Genomic DNA, 26,326 nt, shown 5'->3' with positions numbered 1-26,326 from the left:
TATGAATCTAACCAGCACAGCTTCATCCATCTGTTCTCAAACCCCAAAATCTACTAATCTAACCAACACAGCACCATCCATCTGTTATCAAACCCCAGAACCTACTAATCTAACCAGCACAGCACCATCCATCTGTTATTAAACCCCAGAACCTACTAATCTAACCAGCACAGCACCATCCATCTGTTATTAAACCCCAGAACCTACTAATCTAACCAGCACAGCACCATCCATCTGTTATCAAACCCCAGAACCTACTAATCTAACCAGCACAGCATCATCCATCTGTTATCAAACCCAGAACCTACTAATCTAACCAGCACAGTGCCATCTATCTGTTATCAAACCCAGAACCTACTAATCTAACCAGCACAGCATCATCTATCTGTTATCAAACCCAGAACCTACTAATCTAACCAGCACAGCGAGCCTCCCTTCTTCTGCTCCTCACACATACACTCAATCATTTCACAAGCTTTCAATAAAGTAAGTTTTGGTAAAACTGTTATGTTGAGGCGGCAGTAACTTAAAAGTAACTTATTTACTTTTAAAATAAAGTCATCTGTAAAGTAACTTAGTTACTTTTTAAAGGGGTAATCAGTAACCAGATTACTTTTTAAAAGTGCATGTGCCTTTACTGGTTGTAAGAGAAATACAGTATTTACAGCATCTGTTACTGACTTATGTTCATTAAAGGGAGCTATTAAATCAGTTATTAATTAATTCAATAATTTATTTCTTTAATATAATTCCATTGAATTGTACAGTTTAAAATACTTAGATGATGAATGTGATTAAATTAGATTATTTTATATTAATCACAGTGCATGTAATTAATTTGCATTTTTTATTGCCTGACACCACTATTAAAAACTTAACAATCCGAAATGTGACAAAAAAAATATATAAAACCAAAACAGAAAAAAAACAGAATTTGCCAAAGAATAAAACGGAGTAACTCAGTTACTAACTATTATAAAAGTAACTAGTTACCAGTAAAAGTAACTATTGCGCTACATTTGTGTTAATAGCCCCTGTAACACAACACGACACCCGTAAATCCCGTAAAAAATGACGATCACGTAAAGTATATGCTTAGTCCACCTCATTTACGTTTATATCCAGGCCGGAGTTTGAGGACCCCTGCGCTAGCATAACGCTAATTCAGGTTATCTGTGTGAAAAACACGCCTCTTTTTTTTATAATATAAGCACAAGGAAAAACAGAAATAAATAAATCGGGAAATAAATGAATGTAGAAATAAATAAATAAGGAAATAAATGAATGCAGAAATAAATAGTCATGTAAATAAATAATCAAATAAATCAAAATAAAAATTTTATAAGGTTAATAAAAGAAATCCATAAATAACAATTTATTAAGACCTTTCTTTTTAAGTATATGTATTTATTTTTACATTAAAAAATTTTTTTACCGTTTTTATCCACCATATTACTTTTATTGAGTGATTTACTAGTTTTTATTTATTTATTTATTTATTTATTTTTAATTTTGGCAGTTTTGGTCCTCCATATTTGTGGATATGTACTGTGGTTATAGTGAGGTAGTATTTACATATATTGTATCTGATCCAGGTTGTGTAAGCTTAGCTTGAAGTAAATTGCTCCAAACTGAAATATAAACTTTAGTCTTTAGGCTGATACTGTGTTTTTATTTTACTATAATTTCATGTTGTGATTGTTTCTTGGTGAGGGCTAACAGTGCTACTCTGTAAACACGCTGTTTTATCAGTTGTAGACAATCATACCACAATAATAATAATAATAATAATAATAATAATAATAATAATAATAATAATAATGACTGAGTTATATGAACTTAACAAACATTAACAGCCCACAAAACAGCTACTAACTACAAAAGTATACAATAGACACAACAATAAATGCTTAATTGTCCTACAAGTACAACAAACATCACTCATTTGTGTGACGACAGTTCGCCAAAGCAGCCAAAACATTAAGTACACAAAAAAAAACCTCACCAGTCAGACAGCCTATTATTGTGGATTAGTTTCACATTGAAGAACAGCCTTTTAAAAGGCTTTTTAATAAGATGTGACACAATATCTGTCTCATCTGCAGCCGCAATTCCATGATAGTTCGCTAACTACTGAATTTAGCCAGCATGCGCTCTGTTTTACGACTAATCAACGCGCAGAGCGCTGAGAAGGGGTTAGGCAGCCATGGCCCCACCCCCGGAGTGAAAATCATGAATCTGATTGGTTAGATTGTCCTATGACTTTGCTAACAAATTCATTACTACACCCTTCTCAAAATCAGGTAAAGCATCCACACAGACACAAGGGGGCAGAAGCCATTTTAAAAAGCTTTGATTGGTTAAAACCGCTGTCAGTCAAATAAGAGTCCTATAGCAACTGAAAAACACAGACTGATGCTTTAAATTAGTTGCTGTTTTTTTTTTTTTACTTTAGTTAATTTATAAAATAAGTCCATACACTTACAATGATTATAATATATATTTCCTGATTAAACATTATGTAATTATTTACATGCACTTATTGTCACCCCTTCTCTGAAGGATTAGAAGGGCCTCACTGCACACCACTGGGATGTACATACCTACTAGTGTTCAATATGGAAAATAAAGCCACTAAACAATATGCATATATGAACACTATACACATACAAAAATAACTGTGTATGTGTACACAATCTGTCCAGCCTTATCATAACTGTCTCTAGATAGATCTAGATAGGCTACAGTATATATGTAAAAAAATATATGTATATGCTTATAAACAGGTCTTTATCTAACATATCTCTATTCACAATGATTATAACTTTGTACACATATGATAAGACGGTCCACTATACAGGTGTAAATTATAAATATGTAGCCTATATGCTTATAAACGCTTCTCTATAACGCTATTTCCTTTTACTCTTCTCAGAGTCTTCCACGAGGAAGTTCGTGCCGGGAGACGGAGGGGGGAGGTTTTACGGCAGTGCTGTAAATGTTCATTACAACTGTTTATTACAACTGTACAATCTCCATCCTACCTCGTGGGCCTTTAACAGCTTTATAACTTTCCAAATGAAAATGGCTGAACTAAATGAGTATCAAAGATAAATTAATTAAGATAAAACAACTATTAAACAAACAAATAAATAAGTTTCAGTTAATTTAGCAACAGCTTATTTCAGCAGATATTAGCATCACTTTCATTCTGATAACAAATATATTAGTAATATAATAAGTCAGTGGACACAGTGGCACCCAGTCATGTGTTTTGTTGTGAGTTGTCGACGGTTCAGCTGGCATATATATATAAGCAACTTTATAATATCTGTTGTAATATCTGTTCAGAGACACAGAACATATTAATATATGACATTTTGACACCTATTCTTATAGTTATTTCTGTATATAATTTATTTTCTACATTTTAAATTAATATTAAAAACATGAAAACAACTAAGGGATACATATGGATTTATGTAGTGAAAAAAATGTTCATCCTCCACAATCCCTACAATCTAAACCGGATCAACTGAGATGGTGATTTGGGATGAACTGGAGCTTCAGCAGCTATTATTCAGCACCTCCAAATTGTTAATGTAAAATGTAAAGGTAAATGTGCTACTTAGAAGAATCTAAAGTATAAAACACGTTCTGTTTTGTAACAGTAACACTATATGTTTACTAAATAATTCAGCATAAGTTTCTGTATATATGTAATGTCCTTAATATTAAATGTACAATGTAAAAATCATAAAAAGAAAGAAAACTCATTAAATGAGAAGAAGTGTGTCTAAACTTCTGAGTAGCACTGTATGCCACTGTAAGTACTTATCTAAGAGTTATTAGAAAGGTTTGTGGTATCCATAATGCATTATGAATATAGGATCCATAGGAAGTGTTACCAAGCCCCACTTTTTGAGGCTTTTTTGAATGTGATCTCCTTTGTGTAAATTTCCCAAATTTGCAGTCATGAAGTTGTACTGTACCTCCTGTTGGGCCTTTGAAGCCCAGTGCTCCAGAACTGAGTACATGGCCCAAGGAGGAGACCATTTTGGCCACACAAAAGGAGCCTGAAATGGCGTCTTAACTGTGTCAAAGTCGGAGTATGCAGCCTGCCATGTGCTCGCCCAACTCTCCCAGAAAGACAGAGAGAGAAAGAGAGAGAGAGAGAGAGTGACTTTGGGACGCTATATAAATAGTTTTTCCCTTCCAGGAGGAGGCCTTTTTTAACAGAAGTTCTGCTCCCTTGTAAGCGACCTGGTTTTCTGTGGCCCAGTTGGCCGAGAGAGAGAGAGAGATTGAGAGAGAGAGAGAGACTCCACTGTTCAGCTCCAGAGTGAAAGCCGCTCTGCATGAATCAGACAATCACTTTTTACAGCCAGGTTGCATAAATTTCCATTTTTTTCTCCAGTACAACCTCAAGTTCCTACAGGTGAAGCTCAGCGTACAGGTTGTTTTACCAATACCTTGCTCTAGAAATGCAAATACAGCCAAACCCTACACAACGGACTCTAGTAAAGCAGAACAGTGTGAGATCAGGAAGCTCTGTGCACAGAAAGGAAAAATCTGACACTCGTCAGAGTTCAGCTGTGAAGCTAAATCTAACACACTAACCTCAGCTCTAGCTACCTTCATCACTACATCTAAAGCTAGTCATTTCACACTAAGGTTTGTGTGTTTGTCATCACTGGAATTTCGTGTGCGGAGTCTCTTTATACTTCATATTAATTGGTGTGTAGAATACTGTCAGTTCAAGAGTTGCTTCTTCAGGTGTTATGCCAAATTCTACCTCTCTGCCACTATTTTCCTCCCCTCGAGAGCAGGCATCACACCGCAGAATGAGTGTAATAGACTTCCCTCAAATTCATTTAAGAGTTAATCTACAGTTACAGTAGATAAACGAATCACCAGCACAAGGGTTTGCATTCCTACAACTACCAGATGCACCTGCACACCAAGGGGAGTCAGACTTTAGCACAATTGGTACAAAAGAAAAATGCTTTTACACTGCAGATTAACCAGACTGAGACCACCTCTTTTGGTTAAACCAAATAAGGTCTTTTGATTCAGATTGTGGTTCATGGCCTCTTTCACACCTGCTATTTTGGCTTGGTATTTTTTGCACTATAAGGCAGGTCAGATTATAAGGCAAACAATGAGCGTCTATTTTCTGGTGTATTTTCATACATAAGGTGCACCAGATTATAACGTGCATTATGCAACACTAGTAACTAACAAGGCAGTCAACGTGTTTTCCTTCGGATTCAGCAGGTCAAAACTGGAATTCTTAAAAAAAAAATAAAAAAAATCGATGATCTATGATATTAATCTACACAGATTTCTCTCCTGAAAACTGTTTATTTAGGTTAGTAAAGTGTTCCCGTTTATTTACAGTATTTACAGTGAGTGTTCCAGCAAGCCAGGACAATATTAGCTAGCGCAGCTTGTTTTAGCACGGTAAACGCGCAGGCTACAGTCCAATAACACTGACCTCTCAACAACAAAAGAGCTAGCGCTTAGCGTGGTTTGTGGCTAATGCTAATACTACTCCAGCAGTGCTGGCCAGGGTTAGCAGCAGACAACAGGCCAATAATACTCACATATGAACAGTGAAAAAACTAGCACTTAGTGCAATTAGCAGCTAATGCTAATGCTGCTCCAGCCTCTGTGCTGAAAAGCTAAACTGAAACTCCTGTATAACGCTGTACTTTGGCTTTACTACTCCTTATAACCTTCATACATAAGGTGCACTGACTTTAAGGCACACTGACGATTTTTGTAAAAATTTAAAGGATTTTAAGTGTGCCTTAAAACACTAAAAATATTGTATGTAGGTGTGAAAGCATCCAAAGTCTATAAAAAACAGATTAAATGTTCTTCCACTACAGAATATTAGTGGAAAAACAATGCAAGAGTACACAGATCTGGTTACCTTTCTTTATGGCATACTGGAACTATTGGAATAGTCTGCCCCTCTCAGTTTTATATTCCGGGTATAAAAAACTGAAACAGAGCATCTTTTACCAAAGTGGAGAGTAAACAGCTGGTCTGAAGTACATGCTCAGGTCGAGGAGGAGATTACATTCATATCGCATGTTCATGGATGAATACATATCCGATTTAGGACCACATATAAAAGTGACTCAAATCTGATTTGAAAAAATCTGATTTTCCATGTTCACACAGCCATGAAAAAATCAGATCTGAGCAACATCAGATTTGAGTCACTTCAGTCTGGAAATGTAAACATAGCCTATAAATCCAAACCTTGACTCCCAATGTAAGTGTGCATGGGGGTGGGGCTGATTTTTTTTTTTTTTTTTTTTTTGAGTATTTTCTAGTTAGGAGAGGCTGTTTCGCACCCCACCCCATTAGCAGAGACCTTCTGTTGTAAGAATTGTTAATTAATGTACCTGTATTGTAAAGTGTTACAGTCATTTTTGAGAAAAAATGAAGCATGGGGAGAAGTGGATGAATTGGTAAATTATGCTGATTAATTATTACTATATTAATGTTTAGTCTGATAACATTGCTGTCTCCAGTGCATATAAAGCAGTGTGATCACAGCTATCTTCCAAAGCTGATTCATACTAATCAGAACAATTTTACAGTCCTGTATTCAAACAAAACTCTCAGAACAAGCGGGAAGTGCTCGCATAAAATTATAATTTATAATACCACCCCATAACTTTACACAGACAGCTATGCCTGCTTTCTGAAGTGAACAGCCTGTAAAAGTGTAGTGAAACACTATGCTCCTTTTTTTTACAGAGATTTTATCATTTTATGTGAGCACTTTCCTATACATGTCCTTCTCTCTCTCTCTCTCTCTCTCTCTCTCTCTTTTTCTCTTTCTCTCTGATCAATAAGACTCTCTTTAATGAGCCTCATTTTCTCTAGGTCTTCTCCATTTCTTTCAAGGTCAGAACTTTGGCCAGGTGGATCTCTGCCAGAGCATTAAAACATCACTTCCACACATGCTTTTCTCTTGCAGACTTGTTTCACTGTTGCAGTGCTAGATCTTAATCCCTTGCTCCACTCGTTCATGTCTGTCAGGGTTACTGTCTCTGCTGCAGTCACCATAAGATTACCAGCAATGCAGCAAAACTTCAAGAATTCACAATGAAATCAAATCAAATGTATTTTTGTAGCAGTTTTAACAACTGATCTCACAGAACAGCTTTAGAAGAAATTCAGTCATAAACAGCAGCAGTTTCAAACAACTTGATACAAACTTTTCCATCAATTTAATTTGTCACAGACAAGAGTAGTGAGAGTTGCAGAGTGCTACAGTCGTATTGATTGGTCAGGATAATGAGTCTTTTTCTGCAACTGACTGAAAATTATTATTATAATTACATCATTATTATTATTACCCCACTGATTACTGGCTCTAAATTTCACACAACTTTGCAGGCCTAAAATGCAGGTATGGACATAAATGAACGTTAATTAAGGTAAGCAGGAAATACATTAATTATACACTGTCTGCAAACATCTGCAAAAGTCAAAGTAAATGTGAGAAATGTCACACCTTGTATTTTTCCTTTTTTTAGTCATTTTTGTTCCTGTTCTCTGCTCTCCTGTCTTGTTTTGTCTAGCCATGGTCCTGTTTGTTAGTTCCCACCTGTCTTGTCTATTACCCCGCACCCTCGTTACCTTCCCCAAGTGTTCCTCACCCTTTGCCTGTATAATAAGCCCCTTTGTTTCAGTGTTCCTTGTGGAGAATTTTGTATGCCATTTTTTTTTTCTAGTCTGGTCTCAGTTCTTTCTTCAGTCAATCTAGTCTTGTTATCTTTAGTCGTGTTTAGTTTGGTTTGGTTTGCTTCATCTTGTTTATTTGTTTTTGTTTCCCTATCCTTGTTTGCTTTCTTTTTTGCTTTTGTTTATCATGTTTGTTTAATTCAATTTATTATTCCTGTTTTACGTCTGTCCTCTCATCCTTCCGATCGTGATAAGAAATGCTGCAGTTTTTTATTTTATTTCATTTTTCCATACTCTTCCAAAAGTTTAGATTTAGTCACAATATTCATATGTTTAACCAGTAAACTCCTCAAAGCCTGCATAGTAAATACTAAAACATTTGTAGTTTATACTGAATAAATCATAATATTGATAGTTTACAGTAGATGCTAAACAAGCCATAGTGAGCAAATAGAGAAGCAAAATGTGAATAATAACTCTACACCTTATTAAGAATTAAGAATAACTTACAGTTGTTATGAAACCTGCCTTATAGCTGACACCAAACTGGGTCCTCAATTAGTTGTGAACAGATTCATTTTCAAAAAGCAGAAAAGCTATTTTGCATTTGCCTGTTGCCATATTAAGATTGGAAGTCCTACATTTTCCCCACCAGATTCCACTGGCCTAGTATCCACAGCACCTCAAACACCTGTTTATTTTAGTGCTGCAATAAAACCAGCAAAGGATTCCGTTACCCCTCACTGGCCTAATGATTCCACCCAAAACACAGATCATCTGAATGATGACACGACCAGAGAGACTGCACTGCTTCAACACTATTTCTCTTCTACCTGAAACACCAACCCTGTTCTTCTATTGAACTTTCTCTCAGGAACAGTGGAGGCTCAGTCATAACAGCACTGAATTATTGACATTGTCAGCTTGTCTGCTCCAGACTCTGTACTTATTACTTAAAACTCCACTTCCCAGCATGCACCCACATCGGACCTTCCTGGCGCCACTTATCACGTGACACTATGGTGTTCCCGCTCTCCGAGCTACTGATTGTCTCCACCTGTCATCCCCTGTATATATACCCCTTAGTTTGCTCTCTTCATTTTTTGAGTTTTGAATCTAGTTTACTAGCTTAGGCAGTGTAAGTGTGTAAAGTTTAAGGTTCTTTAACTCATGACAGCAGAAACATTTAATAAAATATCTAAATATAACCAAATACAAGAAATATAAATCTTATAAATGATGCACTGTAGTCATTGAAATTGACTTGTGTTAATTACTGAAATAATAAAACACACCCATACAGCTACACATCTATTGTCAGGTGGGAGCAAGGAGGAGACGAGGAGAGCGGACGCAAATGCGAATATTTATTAAAGATACAAAAACAGAACCATACAAAGAAACACAGAGAACGAAGAACCGAGAAACACAAGACACCTGAACTGACGTAACACATACAAGAACCCACACACGAGAAAGAAAACACAGACTATAAATAGTGGTGGACACGAATGGGAAACAGGAAACACCTGAGACTAAGGGGCGGAGCTACAAATGAACAGGTGAGCAACAGAGGAGGAGACACGAGCACAAAAGGGGAAACACAGGGAAACAGGGCAAGGACGTGACATCTATAGTTTCATTTAATAGTTTTGGTACAGTTTCCTTGGTGGGAAAGACTACACACTGATGGCGAGTGAGGTTTGGGGGAACATGCCAATTATGCAAATAAGTTATAGCAGAACAGACTAGAAAAGATAGGCTTTTTGCTTAGAGTACTAAGAAATGCTGAAATGTATTAATATGTATGGGAAAATAACTTCAGGACTCATCTTATCAATATACATGTGATGAACTTTAAAAATATATATATATATATATTACAAAGTGCAAAAAGTAAGAGAGCTGCTTTTCACATTCCCAGTGTCCCTCACTAAGCAGCTAATCTCCCAGCATCCAGCATTGGTATTTGCAGTTAATTAATGTGATTTTTAAAGCAGTATTTTACACAGTAAGTACAATGGTTTAGTTTACAGTGTATTGCCTGTTAGGCTTAGCTCTATCATTCATGCTTGATCTTTGTGTATTCATACGTTACATTACATGTGTATAGTGTATTCATGTCATCCAGAATTCATTCAGTTCACCCAAATCAACTAGACCACCAAGCAGGAGCTCACAGCCTCCCGTCTTCTAACAGAGGCTGTGCAGCGATTAAACAGCACAGCAATAGCATACGCAGCATTAGTCTATAGGGATGATGTTCCACAGTAGTAGATTTAGTGAAGAGAGAGTACAGAGGGACTAAAACATGTCAAGTTTTGAAAGTGAGCAAACTTAGGCTGCTTTTTCACTGTAAAGGCGTGCCGTACCGTTTTGTGCAGGTGCGGACCTGTTATCCCAGATACAGTATCTTTTTATATACGCTGCATTGCTTAATCAGGACCAGCAAGTGCACAGAGCAGAGCACTCTAGCTGAATAAATTTAAAATGGACGGTGTGTTTTTATTACAGTTATCAGCCTCATCCCTCATATGACCACCAGCATAATGCAACATAGCTTACACCACAAAACCAACGCCAGCGGTAGACTACAGTAGACCGCTGCATTTACACAGCTCCGTCACATCAACACACATGATCGCACTGCCTCCAACCAATCCAACTGGTTGCATGTGTTTTTTACAAAGGCGTTCTCTGTGTCGTCTTTAGTTTAGTTGATCAGAGTTCTAGTAAACAGGCAGGGACTGACCATAAAGGACAGGGAAGCCCGAATCCTCAATGATTAGCTTCTCTTCCATGTTTCTCATGAACACTTGAAAGCAGAGTTAAAATGATTTTTATAAACTGCGCTGAGAACATGTATCAGGGAAATACCTGCTCTCTGATTGGATAGACGTATCATGTAAGACAGATTTATCGTATCGCATCTACTGGACTCACCAAGTCAGACCCATGATGCACTACGTGACTGGTTCTGACGGAGCTGATGATTACCATTGAAAATGAATGGGATATATTGCTGTGCATTGACACAATAGAGCAGAGTAAAAGAAGCGCTAGCATGCTGCTACTAAGCTTATGCCTAGTGAGGTATTATCATGCACGATGTTGGCGGCTGGACTCATCCAAAGTTCCAAATGCAGTGGTATGGTAGCAGACTGGCTAACCAGACCCAGCTAACCAATAGGCAGATCTTTAAACTCTCTCACTAAATTATCTGTGGCCCCAAGTATGACTAGCCACCAAAATGTTCAGAACCATTCGGCCCTGCAGTGGAAAAGCGGCCATACATGAGCAGTATTTTTCTCACAGAGCCCAAACAGATGGGTTCAAATGAAGCTGACCAATCAGAGCTCTGTAGTCATGGTTACAAATCAAACAAAAGTGCCTGGAGAAACCAGCAGAATCACAAAAGCTTAAACTCTGATCAACAGTCTGACTACAAAAATGCATGGATGATGAAGAAAATATCTGTTGGTTTGGAGCTAAAAGGCTGGAGAATGCAGGAAGTTATTTTCTTTACTAGACTCTATGAAGGTGTTTAGGTTTGTCTAGGAGCGTCTTCTATCTTTTTTATATGAAAAAACAGTCCTTTGTTATTTTCATGTCACATTAGTGTGAAGGTCCCACTACATTAAAAATGCCTGTTTTTTTTTATCTGAAAAAAAAATAAATAAAAAAAATAATATTACTTTGTGTGAGTAGGTCTTAATCTGAAGCTCAGGCACCACAACATTAGCCTGGTGTTCCCAAGGCAGCAAACATATCAAACAACCTGTCTTACAAATGAGCTCAATTTAGATCTCAAACACATGCAAAATATATTGCACACATACAAACACACACAACCCTGCACATTCAAATACAACCAGTCAAAAGCCACATAAATAACCACACACACACACTAATACATATCACTCAAACATCACACACACATGCACACACACACACTATGAGCATGCTAACAGCCTTGGCATTAGGCCAAGATCAGAGAACGGCTTCCCTTTTGAAGCTTCTTGCCTCTGCTGCGAGCGCATACACGGTACATTATGTATAACATCACTGCATCCCCCTGACAAAACACCAGCTTTACTCCTCAGCAAGAATCATTTACAACCCGGGAACTTCTCCCAGTGTTCCTGCAACAACACAGCCACAGCTCTAACACGCTGAGGAATTCATGCACAGAGATAAAGGTGTGTGGAGGGCCGGTTGGTGCAGGTGAATACAGGTGGATACAGACTAATGCAAAATCAAATACATATTACATTGCAAACAAATGCAGGTGGATAGAGGTCAATACAAATGAATGTAGGTAGATACAGTAAAATACAGGTCAACACAGGTGAGTGCCGGTCAACACAGGTGAGTGTAGGTCGATACATTAAAATACAAGTCAATATAGGTGAGTGTACATACAGTATATACAGTCAGATACAGGTCAGTATAGGTGAGTGTACATATTTGTGGTCACATGCAGGTCAATTCAGGTGAGTGTACATATACAGTCATATGAAAAAGTTTGGGAACCCCTATTAATCTTAATCATTTTTAGTTGTAAATATTTGGGTGTTTGCAACAGCCATTTCAGTTTGATATATCTAATAACTGATGGACACAGTAATATTTCAGGATTGAAATGAGGTTTATTGTACTAACAGAAAATGTGCAATATGCATCAAACCAAAATTTGGTTTGGGCACCCTTATCATTTTATTGATTTGAATACTGCTAACTACTTTTTACTGACTTACTGAAGCACAGAATTGGTTTGGTAACCTCATTGAGCTTTGAACTTCATAGCCAGGTGTATCCAATCATGAGAAAAGGTATTTAAGGTGGCCAATTGCAAGTTGTTCTCCTATTTGAATCTCCTCTGAAGAGTGGAATCATGGGCTCATCAAACAACTCTCAAATAATCTAAAAACAAAGATTTTTCAACATAGTTGTTCAGGGGAAGGATACAAAAAGTTGTCTCAGAGATTTAACCTGTCAGTTTCCACTGTGAGGAACATAGTAAGGAAATGGAAGACCACAGGGACAGTTCATTTCAATCCTGAAATATTACTGTGTCCATCAGTTATTAGATATATCAAACTGAAATGACTGTTGCAAACACCCAAATATTTACAACTAAAAATGATTAAGATTAATAGGGGCGCCCAAACTTTTTCATATGACTGTATACGGTCAATATGGTCAATATAGGTGAGTGTAGGTAGATACAGTCGAATACAGGGTGAGTGCTGGTCAATACAGGATAATGCAGGTAGATACAGTTTAATACAGGTAAATGCAGGTGAATACTGATGAACTGTAACTCATTCATCTACTATACATGTAGATGAATTCATGTAAACACAGGTTAAACACAGGTGCTACAGGTGAATGCATTTTAATGAAGGTGTTTAAACTGTATGTGATGTAATTGAGTGCTGGTGAGTTGAATAAAAGCTGAATAAAATGCCTGCCAGACCAGTTTCTTTAAACACTAGACACTAACTGCAACTATCTCACAGCTTTTCCTCCCAACTTCTGCAACCTATACAGGGAAAGCCCAGCCAGATACAAAGTGAGCAATAATTAAAAGTAGTTGAAACATACAAAAACATAAAACTTCATGTTTAAGATTATGACATTTAGTTCTGTAATTAAACCCATAAAATCAGGAACTCTAGCGTCAATATTTTTGTTACTTTTACTAAACATACTTTCTACACATTTTATGTAATAAATAAAGTAATTTATACTCTTAAAAACAAACCAGCCACAAAATACTGTTTAGGAAACACTGTTAAAGAATTTAGGAACTGTGTGGGCTCTAGAATCTGTACCACTTTGTAAATGGTTTTCATGCAGATAAATACAGGTAAGTGTAGGCAGGGGATAAAGTGGGATTTGGCGGATTTGTTGTAATAAGATTCAGTGCTCCTGCTGCACTGCCACTGCTTATGGTTACTGCGCTGCTTCTGCTGGCAGCTACTGCTCTATCTCTGAGCTGAGCTGGCAGTATTGCTCTGGCTCTAGAATGTGCTGGTAATGCTCTGAATGTGTGGTGCTGTGGATGCTTGTGGTTGTCCTTTTACAGAGCTGCTTCTGCTGGCAGCTACTGCTCTACCTCTGGGCTGCACCAGCAATATTGCTCTGGCTCTGTGTTGTGCTGGTAGTGCTCTGACTCTGTGCTGTGCACTGCTACTGCACTGGCCCTGGGTCATTCTGCTGCAGTGCTGTTAATACTCTGGCTCAGGGCTGTGATGCTACTGCTCTGTGCTTCTGCTCCACTACTACTGCTCTGGCTATACCCTGCTCTGTGCTGTGCTCCTGCTCCACTGCTACTGCTCTGGACTGTGCTGCTGCTACTGCTCTGCTGTGGCTCTGAGCTGTGCTGCTGCTCTGGCTATGGCCTGCTTTGACACTGTTTGCCACTGCTCTGTGCTGTGCTCCTGCTCCACTGCTACCGTTCTGGCTCTGAGCTGCTGCTCTGGGCAATGCTCGTACTGCTACTGATATGGGCTGCCCCCTTGCTACTACTCTAGCTGTAGGCATTGATGTTTTTTCTCTTGGCTGTGCTTTTATTGTATGTAGCAATACAAGCTCTGGCTCTAAGCTGTGCCCCTACTACTGCTCTGGCTCAGGGCTGTGCACCTGCTACTGCTCTGGCTATGGGCTGTGCACCTACTACTGCTCTGACTCTGAGCTGTGCACCTACTACTGCTCTGGCTCTGGGCTGTGCACCTAATACTGCTCTGGCTCAGGGCTGTGCACCTGCTACTGCTCTGACTCTGTGCTGTGCACCTGCTACTTCTCTGACTCAGGGCTGTGCACCTGCTACTGCTCTGGCTCTGGGCTGTGCACCTGCTACTGCTCTGGCCCAGGGCTGTGCACCTGCTCCTGCTCTGGCTCAGGGCTGTGCACCTACTACTGCTCTGACTCTGTGCTGTGCACCTGCTACTGCTCTGGGTCTGGGCTGTGTCATTCTGTTACTGTGTTTCTACTGCATTGGCTCAAGGGTATGCACCAGCTAAAGCTCTGGGTCTGGGCTGTGTCATTCTGCTACTGTGCTGCTACTGCTCTGGGTCTGGGGTATGCACCAGCTACAGCTCTGGGTCTGGGCTGTGTCAGTCCGCTACTGTGCTGCTACTGCTCTGGGTCTGGGCTGTGTCATTTTCCTACTGTGCTGCTACTGCTCTGGTTCTGGGCTATGCACCAGCTACAGCTCTGGGTCTGGGCTTTGTTATTCTGCTGCAGTGCTGTTACTGGTCTTGCTCTGGGCTGTGCACCAACTACAGCTCTGGGTCTGGGCTGTGTCATTCTGCTGCTGTGTTGTTACTGGTCTTGCTTTGGGCTGGCCACTAGCTACAGCTCTGGGTCTGGGCTGTGTCATTCTGCTACTGTGCTGCTACTGCTCTGGCTCTGGGTTATGCACCACCTACAGCTCTGGGTCTGGGCTGTGTCATTCTGCTACTGTGCTGCTACTGCTTTGGGTCTGGGCTATGCACCAGCTACAGCTCTGGGTCTGGGCTGTCATTCTGCTGCTGTGCTGCTACTGCTCTGGTTCTGGGCTATGCACCAGCTACAGCTCTGGGTCTGGGCTGTGTCATTCTGTTACTGTGTTTCTACTGCATTGGCTCAAGGGTATGCACCAGCTAAAGCTCTGGGTCTGGGCTGTGTCATTCTGCTACTGTGCTGCTACTGCTCTGGGTCTGGGGTATGCACCAGCTACAGCTCTGGGTCTGGGCTGTGTCAGTCCGCTACTGTGCTGCTACTGCTCTGGGTCTGGGCTGTGTCATTTTCCTACTGTGCTGCTACTGCTCTGGTTCTGGGCTATGCACCAGCTACAGCTCTGGGTCTGGGCTTTGTTATTCTGCTGCAGTGCTGTTACTGGTCTTGCTCTGGGCTGTGCACCAACTACAGCTCTGGGTCTGGGCTGTGTCATTCTGCTGCTGTGTTGTTACTGGTCTTGCTTTGGGCTGGCCACTAGCTACAGCTCTGGGTCTGGGCTGTGTCATTCTGCTACTGTGCTGCTACTGCTCTGGCTCTGGGTTATGCACCACCTACAGCTCTGGGTCTGGGCTGTGTCATTCTGCTACTGTGCTGCTACTGCTTTGGGTCTGGGCTATGCACCAGCTACAGCTCTGGGTCTGGGCTGTCATTCTGCTGCTGTGCTGCTACTGCTCTGGTTCTGGGCTATGCACCAGCTACAGCTCTGGGTCTGGGCTGTGTCATTCTGCTACTGTGCTGCTACTGCTTTGGGTCTGGGCTATGCACCAGCTACAGCTCTGGGTCTGGGCTGTCATTCTGCTGCTGTGCTGCTACTGCTCTGGTTCTGGGCTATGCACCAGCTACAGCTCTGTGTCTGGGCTGTGTCATTCTGCTACTGTGCTGCTACTGCTCTGGTTCTGGGGTATGCACCAGCTACAGCTCTGGGTCTGGGCTGTGTCATTCTGCTACTGTGCGGCTACTGCTCTGGTTCTGGGGTATGCACCAGCTACAGCTCTGCGTCTGGGCTGTGTCATTCTGCTACTGTGCTTCAACTGCTCTGGCTCTAGGGTATGTACCAGCTACATCTCTGGGTCTGGGCTGTGTCATTCTGCTACTGTGCTTCTACTGTTCTGGCTCTGGGCTATGCACCAGCTACAGCTCTGGGTCTGGGCTGTGTCATTCTGCTGTGTGCTGCTACTGCTTTGGTTTTGGGGTATGCACCAGCTACATCTCTGGGTCTGGGCTGTGTCATTCTGCTACTGTGCTTCTACTGTTCTGGCTCTGGGCTATGCACCAGCTACAGCTCTGGGTCTGGGCTGTGTCATTCTGCTACTGTGCTGCTACTGCTCTGGGGTATACACCAGCTACAGCTCTGGGTCTGGTCTGTGTCATTCTGCTACTGTGCTGCTACTGCTTTGGTTCTGGGGTATGCACCAGCTACAGCTCTGGGTCTGGGCTGTGTCATTCTGCTACTGTGCTGCTACTGCTCTGGTTCTGGGCTGTGCACCAGCTACAGCTCTGGGTCTGGGCTGTGTCATTCTGCTACTGTGCTGCTACTGCTCTTGCTCTAGGCTGTGCACCAGTTATACTTCTGCCTCTTTAGGCTATGTTATTTTTTCTTCTGTTAGACATGTAATGCGTAACTCTAGGTAAGCTGGCAGAAGTCCAAGCCAAAGCACCAGCAAACATAAAAAAACAACACAACATACATAAAACCGTTGTTTTTTTGTTCTGTTTGAAACATTAAAGATGCAGAACATTATGCAACATGAAGTTATTTGCACACTCAAACCCAGTAATGGCAATATCTGAAACAGAAAAAAGAAGGCATTGTGTGTGGGGACAGAGCGCATCAGCTGGACTGGAAGGAACTCACATGAAACAGCCAATCAGATCTCATTTCTTATTAACTAGAGGTACCTATTAGTACAGGTTAACGCATGTGAGTACAGGAAAATAAAACCTAAGGCAGTTGGTCTAAAGTCTAGGTCCTTTTAAAATTACAACACAACAACTACGCAGATAATACAGTATGTCATATGTACATAACAATAAGGAATGTTTAATTGTCCCTTACCTGTGGACGTTCATTTCCTGTGGGGGTCTCGTGGCCTTGTCGTAAGCTACCTTGGCAGAGATCCCGAGCAGAACAATGAGGGCGATGACGCCGCAGGCGATGTAGACGGTGGTGTTGGTGCGGTCCAGTGCTGGGTCGTACACCTCGCCGGTGGGTGCGGGGGAAGGTGGCTGGGTTTTGATCCAGTCAGGTGTGTTGTAGTTGGTGCAGGTGCGCTGCTCTAGCCGCTTGCCTCGGATCGGGCAGCAGAAGCGCAGGAAGCAGGAGCCGCAGCAGTAGCGGTGGTCCGTGTTGTTGCAAGCGAACTCTTTGTCGTACTGACCACTGACATCGTAGTACCCCAGACAGGTGTCGTGCTCTCCTGCCAGGGTGGGCGCTGAGAGCTGCGTCACCCGCCGGGGCAGAGCCGTGCCCGTGCCAGCACCAGTCGTACTCTTGACGACGCTGGGGGCCACTGTGGCGTTTACCTCCTTTACTTTCCCGCCCTTCCTGGGGGGGCTTTTGCTCCTTTTGTTCGCATTGAAGCCACACAGTGGGTCCAGGTAGATGAGGAGCAGCAGGAGGTGCTGGATGCCCATGTTTTCTTCACTTTCAGAACAAAAATAAAGTGTTGAATTTGTGCCCCCTTGGTTTTAACACATCGTATCAGTCCATGCTTCTACTTTCCTTCTTTTCTTCATGAGAAAAGACACCGACACACGAGCGCACCTTCATCTTCCAGAACAGAATTTTCCTACGTCATGTTCTGGGATTTCAATTTTCTCACTCCCACACTAAAAATGGAAGTCTTTAGTCTGATCCCAGATCAGCTCAGGTCATATCAGTAAATCAAGATGACCATACATGTCTTGGGTTGTCTGTCTGGAGGCCCTTGATTAGATCTCGTGTGTTGTCAGTTGATTTGATCAGATACTGAAATCCTGGATCAATGCGTCAACTGGTCGCCTGTAAACAACACAAATGGGAAAAAAACATACAGTTGACATAGCGGAAGAATGAAACAAATCTATATAAATGGTTATTTAATATGTTTACTACATTCTTGACATTCTTGATTTTACAAGATGGGAGGAATACCTTTAATAAACAACTAAACAAATTAACAGGCTATATTCACAAGTAAAAAATATTATTATGAGTGAAACAGATGTGTTATTAAATATCATAGTGATATGATATGACATATGATATGAAAGAGGGCTGGATAATAATTTAATATCAATATATACTGTTTATCTTTCCAATTGGCTTCTGTCATCAGTATGCAAATAAATTATATCAGGAACCAATAAGGAATATGTACTTTTTAATGTACTTTACCTTACTTTTTTTTGTGTCGTTCAGTTTAGGTAATATTGATATTTTATTGAGGAAAAAATACTTACGTATAGAATACTGATTAACAGTATAATAAATGTTATAAATAAAAAATAAATAATAATGGCCTATTATGAGTGTTAGGGAATGATGGAAGCAGGAAAGCAGCAAAAAAGAAAATGTATTGAGTAAATTATATGAGTTTTTTTACAGGGAGTCTTATATACAACAAAAGTGTTTTAAATGGATTTTACCAGATCACACCTCTCTGTGCAAAACAATCTTGATGCAAATGCCACTGATGATACATCAGAAGTGTCACTGCTGTCATCAAATACTCGTCCTTTTTACAGCTTCTGCTACACTCAACTGACAGTAGTGATATGTTTCTTCTACAGGTTTAATTTCCTAACAAAGTAACTCTGAAGAGTTTGTCCAGCCTTGATTTTAGAATCCAATATGGCTGCCACACACATCAACAGTAGTAAAAGCGGTAGTTTATCAGCACTTCTATCATTAGATCAGTCGTACACACAGTACTGACCAACTTCTCTCTGAAGACATGTGTCTATGCTGTTTACATTTCAATGTTATGTATGAAGCTGTATGGGAGAGTGATGTGAAAGAAGCCATTTTTGCAAGCATGCCACCTGAGGTGTGCTTTTGCCACTCTTCAGAGAAGATTCAAATAGGAGAACAACTTGCAATTGGCCACCTTAAATACCTTTTCTCATGATTGGATACACCTGGCTATGAAGTTCAAAGCTCAATGAGGTTACCAAACCAATTCTGTGCTTCAGTAAGTCAGTAAAAAGTAGTTAGGAGTATTCAAATCAATAAAATGATAAGGGTGCCCATACTTTTGCACCAGTCAAATTTTGGTTTAATGCATATTGCACATTTTCTGTTAGTACAATAAACCTCATTTCAATCCTGAAATATTACTGTGTTCATCAGTTATTAGATATATCAAACTGAAATGGCTGTTGCAAACACCCAAATATTTACAACTAAAAATTAGATTAAAAAAATAAGATTAATAGCTGTGCCCAAACTTTTTCATATGACTGTATAATGCATTGAGACAATGCTAACCATGATAGCTGATATCTGATTGTTTAACAGAAACACAGTCAACTCAGGTGTGATGTCATTTCCAGCTCTGACATCCGACAAACCAGCTTTAGGTGTTTACAAGTCAAATAAAAAATACGTAATTGGTTCTAGTGGATCAATATCAGCCATGACAAACTTGGCAGACAAGTATTGGTGTCACACCTTTGTCCATGTCTGTCTTATGTTTTTCTTTTTTTCGTACTGTCCTCTGTTCTCCTGTCCTGTGAGCACATGGCACTGTTGTGTTATTGTCTTGTCTCCACCCTAGCCTCACCGTGCCATTAGTGTTTTCCCAGTCCTGTCTTGTTTGATACCCCGCCCCCTTGTTACTGGTCCCAGGTGTTCCTCACCCTCCTCATCATGTGTTTAAGCCCCTTTGTTTCAGTGTTACTTGTCGAGTCTTTTGTTTGTCTTGTGTCTTATACGTCTGGTTTGTGTGCCTTGAATCTTTTTATATCCTTGAAATTCTTGTAGCTGTCTGCTCTTGTGTCAGGTTTGTTTGTTTTTAGATCCAAGTGTTATTTTTATGATTCTATTTCTTGTTTTCTTAGTTTTCTTTGGTCTTTGTTCTGGTCTTTGGTATTTAGTTATAGTAGTCTTTGGTATTTGTTTTTTGCTTTTCTCATGTTTTTTTCCTGTTTATGCTTTAAGTTATCTTGTTTCGTTTAATTAAATATTACTAGAAATTACGTCCGTCCTCTCATCCTTCTGTCAATGACAATTGGTATAAACCTGACTTCTCTAAATTTACTCAAATTAACTGTATAAGCATGTAATAAAGGGTATAGAAAAGAATATGTGATACGATATACAAATCGTGAGTGAACACCAAACCTCCAGGGATCTTTTTGATCTGATTTTGACTAATTAGATAAATGATCTGATAATGAGACGATGCAGTCTTAGGTAAATATTAATTGAGAGAAGTTGCTTGATGTCTAAACCAGCCCTTTTAGGGTCAGAGGGTCCTCTACACACCATAAAAACTGAATCAGAGGAAAAGAATGTCATAGAGAATCATGGAAGTTATCAAGATGGATTGGACTGGAAGTCACTCACACTACACCATCTGCTGCCCCAGTTGTGGAGACAATCCTGGATTCACTGTTCACACTGCAGAAAGAATAATTGCTCAAATTTGAGTATGACCATCACAAATAGGGTTATGCCGATGGACAATACCATCGTACCATTGTCATTTATGGTAACCATCGTGATGCCACGCCCACTTTTTTGTTTTTCCAGAAACATGCACTGACCTTCTTTAGGTCTCCTTCACCTTAAACTGTTGGGCACGTTACCTTGAAAAAGTAATTAGTTATAGTTACTAGTTACTTCCCCAAAAAAGTAACTGAATTACTAACAGAGTTATTCCACTATAAAAGTAACTAGTTACCAGTAAAAGTAACTATTGACGTACTTTTTTACTCGCCCCTTATGTACTAAAGAAATAAATTATGTAATTTCTATTATTATTACAAAAATAACAAACGAAAATAAACTCAAAATGTTGACAAAAATATAATCTAATGAATTTCAAAACATAGAAACAAAAAACGTTAAAATGGTACAGCTGCATCAAACAGTTATAGGGATTTAGGTCAGTCACGCAGCATTGCGATTAAAAAAAAAACGTTATAATAAATAAGGTCCTATCAAGTGTAGTTAAATGTATGGTATTAAATGGTAATTAATTCACATATTTATTGATATTTAATCAAGAGAAATCAGGCAAAATGCGCCGCGCTCTCTCTCTCTCTTGCAGCACGGAGCTGAATTCAGCGTGAGGCTAGAAATAAAAACTCAGTTTAGTTAAATAAATTAAGATGAGTGAGGACCTGTAAAGTTAACCAAATATTGTCAAATATAAAGGATGGGTTGAGGTTTTGGTGAGCTGTTTCAATTATTTGAAACTGTAACTAACTGAAACTGATATTATTCTGCTCACTATTCGAAAACCTTTGATTGAGTTTTTATTTTATATTAATTATTTTTTATTTATTTTAATTATTTTTAGTATTTTATTGACCCACCCCCCCACAATATCATCATCCATCGTGATGTTTCACTGTAAACATCGTCATCTGCCAATTAAGGAGACATCGCCCAACCCTATCACAAACAATGTTATGACACTTACTGTTGGTGTGTAGTCTTTTCCTCAAGTCTATGTATGTATAGGTGTTCTATATCTTATTCTATAGCTTTAGAGTTTTAGTTTACTAAAGCCTACAGTGCACACTAATGCAGAATTATGTAATAAGAAAAGCAGATATCCTTTACGCTGCATTTACACTGCTCTCTCAGGGCAACGCACCACAATGAATCCCATTCATTTTCAATGGGAAGCATCAGTTCCGTCAGACGCAATCTTGTGCTGCATCATGGGTCCAGCACATCGAGTCCGGGGGATGCGATTCGGCGACAACTTGAGCCGAGGCGAACTTCATGCAAATTAATCCATCCAACGCGATGCTTCTATCCAATTAGAAGACAGCAGGTGTTTCCCTGATACATGTCCTCAGCGCAGTGTATGAAACATTCGTTCCCCATTCAAACTTTCTGGTGACGCATGAGAAGAATATTAAATCTTCTTCAGGATTCCTGTTCTTTATCATCCATCCCTGCCAAGTTACAGTGTCTCAGATCAGCGCAATACAGTGTACAGGAGAAAAGATGCAATGGTTTCTGGGTCTTTGAAAATACTTATATATAATTTAATTCTTAGAAAGGTTTACTTCTGTTAGCCTATATGATGTTCACCAGATAATGTTATGCAGCTCAATCAAAAATTTATAGGCTAAAGTTTCTAAGTTTATAGTAAATATAGATAAACAATTTCTTATTTAAACACATTTAAATACACGCGCACACACACACAATTTAATTGGACGATGCAGGCAACACTGCTGTTAACGCTCACATGCAGCCAGTTGGAGGGGAAGTGTGTTCATGTCCGTTGACGCGCAAATATTTTAATTATTAAAAGGCCCATTATTATTATTATTGGCCCATAATTAGAGGGAAATGACTACACACTGATGGTGGGTGTCAGTGATAAAGTAGGCAAATAGACAGTGTGAAGAGCAAATAGAAAGGCCAAGATATATATATATATATATATATATATATATATATATATATATATATATATACATATATAATATATATGTATATATATATATATATATATATATATATATATATATATATATATGTATATATACATATATATATATAAAATAGAAATATATTTTTATTATTTACTTAATACATAACTTGCTCGGATGACCTACAACACTATGGCTAGGCAGTCAAGCATAATAAAAAAATCAAACTAATTACCCAAGGAAAGCTAGACATGGTTGGCATGGCTACACACTATTGGTGAGTGAGGGTCATGGACACTATTTATTCAAATTATAATTTTATTTATATTTTTTCCCCTATTTTATCCCCAATTTACTATAACTAGTGATAGATGTGAAGTCAGACTTCGCCTCTTTTTGAGTTGCTGCTGATGCAACATTGCCGAGTAGCATCACAACGTGCACTCGGAGGAAAGCGCAACGACTCGGTTCCAATACATCAGCTCACAGGTGCCTTGTGCTGAGCGACATCACCCTTTGGAGTGATGTGGGGAGAGAGCGCCATCTACCCACCCAGAGAGAGCAGGGCCAGTTGTGCTCTCTCAGGGATCTGGCAGCTGATGGCAAGCTAGATGAACAAGATTCGAACCAGGGATCTCCTGATCCTTAGCTCGCCAGACTACTTGGAGCCCACTATTAATGCAAATAAGCATTAAATAAGAGTTATGAGCCAAACAGGATAGATGGAAAAAAGAAATGTTCTTCTAGGAAAAAGAACTTCAAGCTCCAAGCACCCATTGCTATTTGCATTGCTTTTAGTTTCTGCAATTATAAAACTCAATCTGTATTTGATTGAAATATTTCTATACTATTAGAATGTCCCTATAAAATGACACTGACATATGACTAACATACAGATTCTCTAGTGAATACTGAGTAATCGTATAGGGGTAAAACAGATCTGCATGTATTGTCCTCACTGGAACGGACTTTGGGAAACTATATAGCTGAAAAGGGCTGCTGATACTATATAGGGAAACAACGATGAGCTATGTGGGTTTATAACCTTGTGTTGGTAAGATGCCCTACAGAATAAATTAGAGTCATCATTTCCAAACCAGGAAGTTTGATGATTTTTTCATATTGAATATTCTTATATTTCTTGAAAAAAAAAACAGCAACGATCATGATTACTCAGAAGACATTAATCAAATGTATGAATTAGTAATAATGATTAAAGTATAAAAAAGTGGTAATGAAGACCTGTGATGACTGACACTGACACCAGTGTTCATCACAAACACCAGTCGCCTCTGATCTTCTCTTCCTGCTTTCAGCGCTTTCTCCAGCGTGACTGAATACTCAAGAATAAAGCCATCCAATCTATCCCCGATTCCTGATGGCCCAGATTTGTGCTCTATTTGGTTTAATTGTGAACTAAGTTGGAGGAAAAATCCAGTCCACCTGGGAGCCCCTGAGGACTGCTTTAAAAACTACTGATCTACAGCACAGCAGCAGAGCGTACAAACTAATGCCTGTATTAAAGATCAAGATTAAATCATGACTATATGATCTAGTCTGTTTAATTACAGATGTCAGCATTTTGGACAGTGAGAATAAAAACACTTATCCAGCATAAAAGAAAAACAAAAAAATAATTAATTAATTAAAGCATAATGCATGACCTACCAGTCATCTACAGTGATCTACTCCTTATTTCCTAATTTCAGCATCAATCATTACTTGATTAATACCATTAATAATACCAGTTTAATAAAGATTTGTTTAAAGATTGATGGACCACGTATCCAGCCTACCTACAGTATTGCAATTTACTACCATAAGTATAAGTATAATAAAAGTCAGTATAATAAAAGCAGGACTGGAATTTACTCTAAAATCATGGACAATTCCATTTTTTCACCAAACAGCTTAACGGTTAATATAAAACCAGCATGAATGCACAAGCCGCAGATTGATTACTCCAATTTTAGGTCCTGAAATTATTTAATAATCTCTGACAATGCAATTCATTACCTCCAGTTTCAGCAACATGCACAGCCCTATAGCTTTTAACTGAAACATTACTGCTATGCCTTTAATAACTTAATAAATGCTTTTTTTTTTCTTGGTGGACAGAGTTTGTAGAGGGTTGTATTATTGTTTGATCATTTAGCATTTCAGTACAAACCACGGCACATACTCGTTCATTTCAACTCTACAACCAGCACCACAGGTTGTATGAAGGAATCTAAGAGCTTAGAAACACAGACTGAAGTCCAGAAATTTGATAAATACTGTAATAAAAAAAGCCCAATTAGATTATAGTATCTAATCTAATTAAATCAATTTTCAGTCTCATTACAGTAACACAGGTGCACAGGGGAGGGAAACCCTTGCTGCTTGCTGCTTGATCCCTCAGAGTAGCAGAAAACACAATCAATACAAATAGAAATATAAAAATACAAAATATAGGATTTTACACATACACAAACTAAGCTATGCATACCTTAATGAACTGTTAAAGATATAGTGTTGAAGTATTATAGAAACTATATTTCTATACCTAATACAGATCAATATAGAAGAACAGCAGCAGTGATTTAACGTTACATGGAGTTTTAACAGAAGCATGGAGTTGACTTCAGAACCATGAACAGCTCCAGATCTGTCAGCACAGCTTCAACAAATCACACAAAACCCATCTAAAGCAGAATCTACACTACAGAGTGCTGAAGAGAGCGTAATGAGGGTCAGTCCAGTAAACTACTACAGCATGGCACGAGTTCAGTAAAGCTGTGAGTACAATTCAGCTCCAATCCAGACTTTACTGCTGCTGTATATTCACTCAGCCCTGACTCGCTGTGAAAGAAGGGAATAGAGGGAGAGAGGGGTGATGGAGGAGTAGAGAAGGTAACACTTACTGGCCGATGCGTCTGGATTCAGGCTGGTCCATCTCTGCTACCGCGCGACTGCAACTTCACTAACCGAGCACGAGAGAGTGAACGAGCGAGAGAGCAGCGAGGGAGAGAGAGAGAGACAGAGGGGAAGGCAGAGAGAGAGAGAGAGTGACAGAGAGGAGGAGAAGGAGGAGGAAGGGAGGTCGAAGCGAGAAGAACCTCTCTCTCTTTTTTCTTCTCTCTCTCTAATTACTTCTCTCTCTCTTCCTTTCTTTCATTTATTTTTCTCCTTTCTTTCTTTTATCATTTACCACACTTCCTTTTCTCTATATAGTATTTAAATTCTCTCTCATTCTCATTTCTCTCACTCCTTTTTACTTTTTTCTTTAGTTTCATTGATCCCCCTCTCATTATTTCCTTTTGACATATTTTTCTCTGTTTTTCTCTATGATTTCTTTATTTTTTTCTCTCTCTCTGTATCTCTCTCTTCTTCTTTATCTTTTTCCTCTCGCTCTCTCTTTATCCCCCTGTATCTTTCTATTTTATCAATCTCACTGTTTCACTTCATTTCTCTTGTTTTAATTCATCCTCCTGTCTCATGACTTTCTGTCTTTTTCTCATTTATCTCACAT

General features: G+C 39.3%; 1 protein-coding gene across 2 annotated transcripts in view; it reads right to left on the bottom strand.

The window, feature by feature from the left end:
• The window catches only part of LOC103047670 (protein shisa-6), a 155,786-nt gene extending 129,958 nt beyond the window's left edge, over positions 1–25,828 (bottom strand). For both annotated transcript variants that reach the window (XM_049475893.1, XM_049475894.1), the window contains exons 1-2: positions 25,719–25,828; positions 17,273–18,217 (exon numbers count right to left, since the gene is read on the bottom strand). In XM_049475893.1, coding sequence (XP_049331850.1) covers positions 17,273–17,850 — 578 coding nt within the window. In that variant the 5' untranslated portion in view covers positions 17,851–18,217; positions 25,719–25,828. The remainder of the gene's footprint in view (positions 1–17,272; positions 18,218–25,718) is intronic.
• Between the last annotated feature and the right edge of the window lie 498 nt (positions 25,829–26,326).

This window comes from Astyanax mexicanus, chromosome 3 (assembly GCF_023375975.1).
Source record: "Astyanax mexicanus isolate ESR-SI-001 chromosome 3, AstMex3_surface, whole genome shotgun sequence".
Lineage (NCBI taxonomy): Eukaryota > Metazoa > Chordata > Actinopteri > Characiformes > Acestrorhamphidae > Astyanax > Astyanax mexicanus.
This window is presented reverse-complemented; position numbering and strand designations above follow the sequence as displayed.